This window comes from Clupea harengus, chromosome 20, assembly GCF_900700415.2.
Source record: "Clupea harengus chromosome 20, Ch_v2.0.2, whole genome shotgun sequence".
Lineage (NCBI taxonomy): Eukaryota > Metazoa > Chordata > Actinopteri > Clupeiformes > Clupeidae > Clupea > Clupea harengus.
In genome coordinates, this window is record NC_045171.1 from 17,895,786 (window position 1) to 17,906,169 (window position 10,384).

A 10,384-nucleotide genomic window follows, 5' to 3' on the forward strand; every position below is an offset into this window, starting at 1 on the left:
TAGCAAGCTTCCCACAAAATGACTCCCTCACATACACACGCGCACACACACACACACACACACGCACGTGCAAACAAACACACACACATACACTTAAACACGCATAAGCACGCAGAGATTCCGTTTTTACGATTTTCTCACCCAATCCCACCCACGTCTTTAACACTGTTTTTCAGGGCTACTTGCGGCAGTGCCGGAAGCGGGTTGACATGTTTAATGACGACCAGCTGAGAGTCATCTTTGGTAACATCGAGGAGATGTACAGATTCCAGATGGGCTTTGTGCGGGACCTGGAGAAGCAGTACAACACAGACGACCCCCACCTCAGTGAGATCGGACCCTGCTTCCTGGAGCACGTGAGTCAGCCATCACTTCCAATAGTGGGCATCGCATCAACCCAACACCCACCCGGCTCTTCTGAGGAGAGACACAGTAGTCGCGACCGTGTTTGGCTGACTGTTCTAATCGCGGCGAAACGTGTTAATTGATTAAACACCTTCATACCTGTTACTCCTCTATTTGGCGCAGACTTCTTTCACATTGCAAATCTTGTGTTCCCCAAACCATGCAGCAAGACGGCTTCTGGATCTACTCGGAGTACTGCAACAACCACCTGGACGCCTGCATGGAGCTCTCCAAGCTGATGAAGGACAGCCGCTACCAGCACTTCTTCGAGGCCTGCCGGCTCCTGCAGCAGATGATTGACATCGCCATTGACGGCTTCCTGCTCACGCCCGTACAGAAGATCTGCAAGTACCCATTGCAGCTGGCTGAGCTGCTCAAGTATACCGCACAGGAGCACAGGTACTGCTGATGTTCTCCAATTAGTCCTTATCAGGTCTCGATTTTCACACCGTTTCTGCTAATCAAACTCTAATCACTCGCTGGGTTGATGGCAAGTAAACATGTCGTGGTGGTTTATATCCAGACCCTGTTTCCCTTCCCAAGAAGCTTTTTTAATTTACATGTCTGTACCATGTTTTGAAAATCAGTTTGTTTCCTGTTTATGGATTTAAAATAAAACAACAAGGGGGGGGGGGGATTTGAAACCCCATTGAAAAGGGCATTTCTTGGAATGTTCTGAACATCCAAGGTGATTGCATGTCACTTCATGTTTCCTGTCAATGTGAGGATCTGAGGATGTTGACGTGTGTTAACTATAACATCAAAGCACCTCCATTGATCCATTGACCTGTTGTCCTCCGGTGGACGGTGTTGTTTTGTATACAGTAGCAGGGGCCAAAACAATGGAGAAAATACTGTGATTCTCTTGTTGTCAATTACAGTTTTCATCCTTTCGGCAGCCAACATTTGATCTCAGTCCAGGCTGTTTATAAACAGGATGGCACGTTGACAAGCGCCAGGCGCACAGACTCTTCCAAAGAGGCCAGGCAAAAAAAGGAAAAGAATCAAAATCCCAATCCACTTCCATCCCATTCCCTTGCTGTGCATTTGGCTCAGACGGTGCCAGACACTGGGGCCTGGCTTACAGAGGGGGTTGGGCACGTGCCACTGATATATTATAGTTAATCACGTGTGCTGATGAGATGGTGATACATGCACACATTTCCCACTGTCAAATACTCTCTCTCTCTCTCTCTTTCTCTCTCTCTCTCAGTTTCGCTCTCTCTCTCTTTATGTTCTTGGTGTGGGGGTAGCTGGGGCTACATAGTCCTTGATCCATGTGAAGGTTAAATAAAGGGGTTTTAAACGTAAAATCTCTTTCTCTCTCTATCTCTCTCTCTCTCTCTCTCTCTCTCTCTCTCTCTTTCTTTCTGTCTCTCTCCTTCTCGTCCAGAAATGTGTTCTGTTGTGTTTTTACCTGACCCTAACGCTGTGGAGTTATATTATATGCGGAAGGGGCTGGAGATTTTTCATGTTCAGTTATTTTCAAACTGTGCAAAGAAAAAGCAAAAAAGGAGAGAGAGAAAGAGACAGATGTTGCTCTCCCGTCTCCTATCAAACTGACATCCTCTGTCTGTTCTTTTGCCTATTCATTTTATCCTCTCTCTCTGTTTCTGTGTGTCGTTTTCCTTGGCAGTGACTACCGTTACGTGGCGGCGGCGCTGGCTGTCATGAGGAATGTAACCCAGCAGATTAACGAGCGCAAGAGGAGGCTGGAGAACATTGACAAGATTGCCCAGTGGCAGGCGTCTGTGCTGGACTGGGAGGTGGGTCTCGCTCGCTCGCTGCCTTCCACTGGACAGGGGGAGGAGAGGGGGCAGTCAATGCACTCAATGCGCTGACACCTTGTCTGACTATATTCTCTTCTCTCTCTCTCCCTCTCTCTCTCTCTCTCTCTCTCTCTCTCTCTCTCGCTCTTCATGCCTTTCCTACTCTTTCTATTTCCTGTCTGCTCCGCCTTCCCTTCGATTCTCTGTCCCTGTCTCTCCGACTGTTTTATTCTCTGTTTCCTGTGATTAGACGATAATCATTATCATTATTCATCCCTAGCCCAATATACATTTGCATACTGCAGATATGCTCTTGCATTTGAATATATGAAACAAATTGGCAACAGAGCGTAATAATGGTGAAATGGTTCCTGGATCTGACAACCCGAAGTCCTGACTTAATTAAGATCCACACAAGACAGGCCCTCCAGGGTCTTGCAGAGGTCTGTGTGATTGTTGCAGCCAAAAATTAATTCTCAAAAACTGAGGTTCATTGTAGTTGTTTTGAGTTAAATCAAATAAATTGCAAATAATGCAGAAATTCCACAACTTTGCACATTTCTTGGCAGAAATGTTGCCATAATAAGAGAAAATGACAACCCTTAATGCAAAGGCAGGAAATCATTGAATTTGCATGGATTTATGAAAATGCAAGATAGCAAAACTCCTTGAGGGACTGATGAGATCGCTGAACCGTTTAAGCACATACACTCCCCCAAAGAACAATCAAAGCAGTAAACGCACCCCACCCAAAAATGGTTTCATTACTTACACATGTGACTGGAAACAGCACAGGAGTCAGAGACAGTGGTGATGGCCCTGAGGCACAGGTCAAGTCAAGGGCCTTTCCAGGGGTCAAGATGGGGCTGTTGAGGGCTATGATTGCACAGGGCAGTGATGGCTCTCGTCTCCTCACAGCAGTTGACATGTGATTTGAACCAACAGACGCAACTCAGGAATGATTCAGCCGAGTTAATTTCCCCTGACAAGCGCACCAAACGCTGGCATGTCCACGTCCACGTCAGCGCCTGTCGGGGCCAGCGTTCTGTTGCCTCCTGCGTTTCATGAGTTTATTTATTCACCCTTTAACTTTCATATTGAAAAGCGCCCGTGGAGAATGTGTCAGTGGGAGCAGGGCTCTCAGTTTAATTGAGTTTCCCTGTGGTGATTGAGAGCGGGCCTTGGCCCGACGCGAAGTGTGTCAACTCGTGCCGCCGAAGGAACCTGTTGCATTGGTCACAGCCAATCTCATTAGCCCCGCACCCCTCACACAGCCACTGCTGTCGACCGTCCACACGGCCACTACCATACACCTCTGTGGCACGTGTGTTTGTGTGTGTGTGTGTGTGTGTGTGTGTGTGTGTGTGTGTGTGTGTGTGTGTGTGTGTGTGTGTGTGTTTGTGTGTTTGTAGTCCAGCATGGGTTTAGGAGCATAAAAGAGAGAGGGGGAGAGAAAGAGAGTGTGAGTGTGTGTATATGTAACATTATTAAAAAAGACTATTTCATTAGCTAATGCAGTGCTGCTCACTGTACAGCAGAAATAAATAGCAACACAACCCTCCTGTCTTTTCACAGTGTGGACGTGTAGCGTGATCATTTGGTGCACTAGTATAAACAATGTTTTAAAAACAACAGATGTTACAGGAACTGATGTTAAAGTTCAACGTAGATTTGACCCCTGCCTCTCTCTTGATTGTTTTTCTCAGGGCGATGACATTCTGGACAGGAGCTCTGAGCTGATCTACACCGGAGAGATGTCCTGGATCTACCAGCCCTACGGGCGGAGCCAGCAGAGAGTCTTCTTCCTGTTTGATCACCAGCTGGTCATGTGTAAAAAGGTTCGTCCTCCACTTCCTCCTCCTCCTCCTCCTTCACCTCCTCCTCCTCTTCCCCTTCCTTCGCCTCCTCCTCTTCCTCCTCTTCTTCTCCAGCCTCCTCCTCCTCTTTTTCTCTCTATACCTCCTTCTCCTCTTGCAATCTCACAGCATGTCGGGTTGTCTACTTAAAGCGCACATTTATAATATATCACAGGTGCACTCAAGTGTCATCACATCTCACCCGCTGTCCATTCTACAGGGCCCGTGACCGTTTAACATTTCATGGCTTTTGACATCGTTGGTAATAAATTATAAAACTCTTATATACTGTCTACAGTTAGCTTTCAGTGCCATGACGATCATAATATTCCTCTGAATATAGCCCTTTGAGGTTATTATATAAGAGTGTGCCCTTGTAAAAGTGACATTCCAAAATGAATGTTGCATTGAAGTTGCCAGCAAGACTTGGTTTCCACACAAGGAAAACTAACATACACATGCATCAGCTAGCTGTATTTTTTAAGTATGCTTGATATGAGAGTAATTTAGCTGGTGTATAAACATCCTCACTCTTAGCTTGTTCCTGGTCTCTGCGGACAACCATTCCTACCACGAGCCACGCAAATGAAACATGTCTTTCCTGTAACATTAACATGCACTGCTGGTGCTCATTTGAAGTGTCCTGGGGATATGCTTAATTATGTATCATAAAGCCTTTCCGTTCTGCCTCTTTTTTTAATTTTTTTAATTTGGAGACACAGTCCCTGTACTTCCTGCTTCTCAGCTGTGTATCTCTGACTGAACTCTCCTTCCCTTCCTGTTGTTGGGGGTCTCATCCGTCACATCTCCTGTGCTGACGCTGAGCTCAGGCTCGGGGAGCCGAAGCTTAGCTCGCGCACTACATTTTCTCATGTTGTCAAAATCCCCCCTCATAGGTGTTCTGAGGCTATGAGCTTGTTTGCCTTCATGAATCTGATATAGTACTCTGACTGTCTTCTGTTGCTACTGGTGGTGCTATGCTTGATTAATGTTCTGACACATGGTTAATTGACAACCATTGGGGGGTGGGTGTGAGAGGTGCTTTTGCAGATATACATCCCCCCTTTCACATTATGCAGTTCCTATTGTTGCCAGCGTAACATCGTCAATGTCCTTTGAGTAATTATACAGTGTTTGACTTTCAAAGAAAACTTCGGCATAAAAACGGTTGATAAGTCTAGTCATACGCGCGGAGACGGGGCGTGGCGCTAATGGGTTTTTCACAGTCTGTACAACTGTGGCGCCGCGCGTATGAGACGAAAATGCCAATCGTAGCACGTCTAAGCAAGCCGGCATACCCGGGCACCAAAGTACAACGGCATCTCTACTCCGTTATGCACTCTTGTTCTGTTACATTCTCTCTCTTTTTTGCCTTTTATTTTGCTCACATTACGGAATTCTGATTGTGAACATCAGAGTGGAGCAAGGCTTGTGTGCCAGAGTTCCTATCAAACATTCTGTTCCTCTAGCAGATGGATCCCCTTACATAAGAACTATGCACTCAGCTCCAGGGGTGTGTGCGTCTGTGTGTGTGTGTGTGTGTGTGTGTGTGTGTGTGTGTGTGTGTGTGTGTGTGTGTGTGTGTGTGGTGTGTCTGTTTGTGTGTGTGTGTGTGTGTGTGTGTGTGTGTGTGTGTGTGTGTGTGTGTGTGTGGTGAAGCAGGGGATGCTGAGGTAGTCACACAGAACTCCACATTCCCTCACATCCTCTCTCTGTTCGACAACAAAGGAGGATCTCCTCTGATCTCTCAAAGTATACAACCATGGGCATCTCGGATTCTGTTATAAATGTCTAAAGAAAACAAAACAAAATGTAACCGTTAATTTGCTGCTCCGTTTCATGATCTAGAGGAGGTGAATGTTGTCTTCCTTTGAAAGGGAATGGCTAATCGGACTCATTCTTCAGCACTTATGGGCACCTGTGATGTTAGTAGCTATTCTCCTGTAGTCCCAATAGTAACAAACTGCAACTCCTATGGAACTATCACTTCATGTACACAGATTGAAACAAAAGCCCTTATAGCCTCATTTGTTTTCTCCCGAGTTTTGTGTTCATCGAAAATATTTCCCTCGAAGCGTTTCTCTGTTATAGTTTGTATTTGTATGTCTCCTAGGATCTGATACGGCGGGACGTCCTCTACTACAAGGGGCGCATCGACATGGACCGCTACGAGGTGGTGGACGCCGTCGACGGGCGTGACGACGACTTCATCGTGAGCGTGAAGCACGCCTTCAAACTGCGCTGCAAGGACACGGAGGAGCTCCACATCTTCATGGCCAAGAAACTGGAGGAGAAGATTCGGTGGCTCAGGGCTTTCCACGAGGAGCGCAAGATGGTTCAAGAGGATGAAAAAATTGGTGAGAAAAAACACCAATGTTAAACCTATCCCTTTTGCCGTGCCCCTTACTTCTTCTCCTTCTTAGCATCTGTGTTTGGAGCGAAATGTCTTAAATTATTCAGGGACGGGGTTTTTCCCAGAGCCATCTCAGCTGCCACAGTTTGACGAAGTGACTGGAGGTGCTCTTGTTTATTTTATTTTCAGCTACAAATCAGTCACGCTGAAACCAGTGGGGAAATCAGCGCGGGCATAATCCCGTTGCTCTTTCTCTATCCTCACATTGGGAACTATAGACCCAATAGTTTTCCATGCCATGTCAGTTTCTTCTGTCCTCAATCCTTTTTGCGTTTTCTTTTTTTCTTCCCAATTTGCCGTTGCAGGTTTTGAAATCTCTGACTATCAGAAGCGGCAGGCGGCCATGACTGTGCGAAAAGTGACTAAACAGAAAGGTGAGGGAACAAAGCGCTACCAGGTGATTTCAACTTCTTTAATTTACCCCCCCCCCCACCTCAACTGTCTTATCATTGCTGTTTTTGACGCCCAGTCAATTTGATTCAAGGCGGCATATCTTCCTTAACTAGATCATGAGAGTCTTTTCTAGACCTTCTGAGTCATGTTCCTACTTACTCCTCCATACTAGACTAAGTTCTTGTCTAGTAGCATATGGAATACAGACAGCATTGACAGCAGTATTAATGCTGTTGCTGTGGAAGTGCCCAGAGCTTGTGTGCCACTGTTGCAGTTGTGCTTACTTTCAATATTAAAAAAAAGGTGGCAGCAATACTTACTAGAGCTGGATCCCATAGCGTTCTGTCCAGTTCAACCTTAGCTTGTGGGAATAGCTTTAATTTGGTGACAAGTTGATGCAATGGAGAAGTGTAGGGTGCTAACTGAAGATCGAGCCCTGCACTTCAGCCTCCGGCCTCCGGAGACACTCTCTTGTCTTTCTGACAAATGTAATTATTCTGATCAGAAGCCTGCGAAAACTGAAGCAATTTCAGATTAAACACCAATGAAAAGACAGAGAAAGCGTCCCTGCATGTAAAAAAGCCAAAATCAAAGATAATGTCAAATACTATGGCTATAGTTAACTGTATTTCTGTATTAACTTGTCCTGTCATGTCTAAGTAAAGCATGGACAACATTTTTATTAAATTATCTCTTGTCATATGCTAGGGGAAAAATCCTTTTTTTTGCTGTAATGTTAACACTTGGTGTTTGAAACCCTTTTACTTCACTGACACAAGGTGAAGTATTTTCTTGAATTTTCAGATTCATTTATAGATATCATCTTGAAAAAGAGGGCCTTATTATATGGACATGGTATGAAAAGGATAAAGGTATATTCATTAGAGTTCTACCGTAGCCTTAATTTTTTTATCCAAGATGCCATGGCAACTGATCTGAAAATGGAGACCTAACAAAAAAGGCTCTTCATTTAAAAGGACTGGCAACATTTTTTTCCCGCAGCCTCGATTTTTTCCACAAGTGTTGGTGTTGCTCTAACAAGCAGGCTTTTTAAAAACAAATCCTTAGTTGTTTGTGTAAAAACAGCCATGTCATATTTCTGTAATCCCCTACCCCTCTCTCTTTCTCTGAATGCAGTGAGAACACTCTTTATTCCAAGATGCCATGGCAACTTCCCAATTTTTCATCGACAAATATCAATTGTTTTAGTTGATATTGGCTACTAATTTTAAAATAAACTGCCAATAAGTAAAGTATTTGTAGTGTTAAAATTAACATAATGTTTCATATTTGCTCATTTTATTTCTACATTTTCTTTATTTCTGTCCTATAGTGGATAAACATGTTTATACGTATAACGTATAGTCTATATGTCTGTTGTCTGAACGTAACGCATGTGTAGATGTATAGTGCTAATATACATCCCTTCTCTGTGCTCACATATTGACAGTCTTATTCTTTTATCACCTCCTCCTCCTCCTCTTACTCCCTCTCCTCCTCCTCCTTCTCCTCCTCCCTCTCCCTCTCCTCCTCCCCCTGAACTCTGGCAATGCCGCTCTGCACCCAGCTGTGAGCCAAAACAGGTATGTGGTCCCCAGTACTCCCTCCCCACAGGACCCCTTGCCTCAAGGACAGTTCATGCTCTCAGACAACTTGGCACAATCAGAGGTATTTGAGTTCCAGCAAGCCAGAAGGAACCAGACGCCATTCTGGCAAAATCTCAGTAGGTTAGCACCCTTCAAAAAATAGCAAAAAGAGAAAAAAAAGAGAATAAGATCCACAAAGGAACTATTTTAGATGGACCACTATTTTTTCCCGTTTTTCCGAGAGGCACTGTTGTACATCAGATGCTATTTTTTTTTCTTCTGTGTGACTGATGAAGAAAAAAAAAACTGAAAGAATGGATGATGGATGTGCTGTGTTTGTAAAAGACTGTCAAATACATCCAGCTGACACACAGACACACGCGTGAACTACTGGACCACTGTAACTCACATCATGGCTTCAACAATAGCCACAACTCACATATGCTGAATATCCACTGGAATCTGTGAGCTTACCCCTCACCCTGCCATTTTATGTGAATGTGTTGTAATTATTATTACTATTGTTGTTATTATTATTTATCATGTTATCCTGCTTTTTGGCTCTACTGAGGGAATGTGGAAGTAATTATCAATCATCTCTGACAAATAAATACGCACACCACACACATGCACGCACGTACAAATACCAAATGCTACACATTCTTCACGGATAAGTCAAGAGCCCCAACCCAAGAACATCATTTCCACTCCTCCACTAAGGGGAATCTGGAGAGTGCCCCCCCCCTGGAAGATAACAGGCAGACAGCATCTTTTCATCTTTTCCTGCTTCCTCACAAGTGATGTGCTCAGCATTTGTATTGTTTTGTTTATTTGTTTGTTTGTTGGTTTTGTTTGCTTTCATTTGTGAGACAGTGATGGGCTACCTGGTCAGAGTTTTTTTGTTGTTGTTGTTGCTGGTTTGCTCTGTTCTGTCACTGTAAAATTCCCCATGTTTGGTGTGTGTTCATTTCTGCATGCTGGTGGGTCCTCATTTGAGGAGTATGGCTCGTGGGCTGTGCTATCCATGGATCAGGGAACAACTCAATTGCTAGGAAACACACACACACACACACACACACACACACACACATACACATACACACATATACATACTGACACACTGTACCAAATGCTCTTTACAGGGTATTTTCTTTAAAGCAAGAGTGACTTTTGTAAACTTTCATGAAGTATAACCGCTGAAGCCGATCTTTCTTTTGTTCTCCCTGGTTTGGGCTCAGTAACGTATACACAAGCGTCCAGCGTTTCCAAGGCGAGGTCTGAACTACTGATCCTACAAGACATTTTGCTCGGTCCACACAATGTTGTTGTAATATTCTCTGGATGGCTCCTGACAGTATTCTTGATGGCGTTGGTGTTGACCGTTCCGTATGGTTAAACTCTACGATAAAGTCCTTGTAAATTCACAGAAACTTACCTTAAGAAAAGGAATTTCCAGAGAGTACTTTAAAACAACATAAGCTGGAAGAAGAAGAAGAAGAAAAGGTTAAGATATATGAATATATATTTCTATTATTGGATCACTAAAGTTTAATAAGCACAGCCAGAGAGACAACTTTGAATCTTTGTATTTAAGTTTTTTGTTTGTTTGTTTGTTCATTTGGAACATTACATAGTATCTGCGCTAGAGCCTATTTAACATGATAATTTACAGATAAATAAATGATCAGTATATACAAACCTACAGGACAGTGATGGTGTGATAATTTACTCCAAAGACATATGTGTGTCATTGTGGGTGAGTAAGTGTGCGTGTGTGTGTGTGTGTGTGTGTGTATGGGACGGTATGAGATACTATATGTACACAAGCAACACTCAACAAAATAGTACTAATGCAATCCAAGTCCTGAGCATGAACCAAAACACTAAATCGCCACTTTTAGTTTGCACTTAGGTGAAGAAACACAGCGCACAACACTCCATTGTCTCAGTCAGGATCAGATT

The 10,384-nt window shown here is 44.0% G+C and overlaps 1 protein-coding gene across 7 annotated transcripts in view; it reads left to right on the forward strand.

Moving 5' to 3' along the window:
* The window catches only part of arhgef9b (Cdc42 guanine nucleotide exchange factor (GEF) 9b), a 43,482-nt gene extending 33,358 nt beyond the window's left edge, over positions 1-10,124 (forward strand). For 4 of the 7 annotated variants that reach the window (XM_031586957.2, XM_031586958.2, XM_031586961.2 and 1 more), the window contains 7 exons: positions 177-356; positions 572-804; positions 2,042-2,171; positions 3,881-4,012; positions 6,144-6,387; positions 6,749-6,817; positions 8,404-10,124. In XM_031586957.2, the coding sequence (XP_031442817.1) occupies positions 177-356; positions 572-804; positions 2,042-2,171; positions 3,881-4,012; positions 6,144-6,387; positions 6,749-6,817; positions 8,404-8,585 (1,170 nt within the window). In that variant the 3' untranslated portion in view covers positions 8,586-10,124. Of the gene's footprint in view, positions 1-176; positions 357-571; positions 805-2,041; positions 2,172-3,880; positions 4,013-6,143; positions 6,388-6,748; positions 6,841-7,640; positions 7,709-8,403 lie in introns of all 7 variants that reach the window. The other 3 variants (XR_004165957.2, XM_031586959.2, XM_031586960.2) reach the window with 3 other exon arrangements.
* Positions 10,125-10,384: the final 260 nt, after the last annotated feature.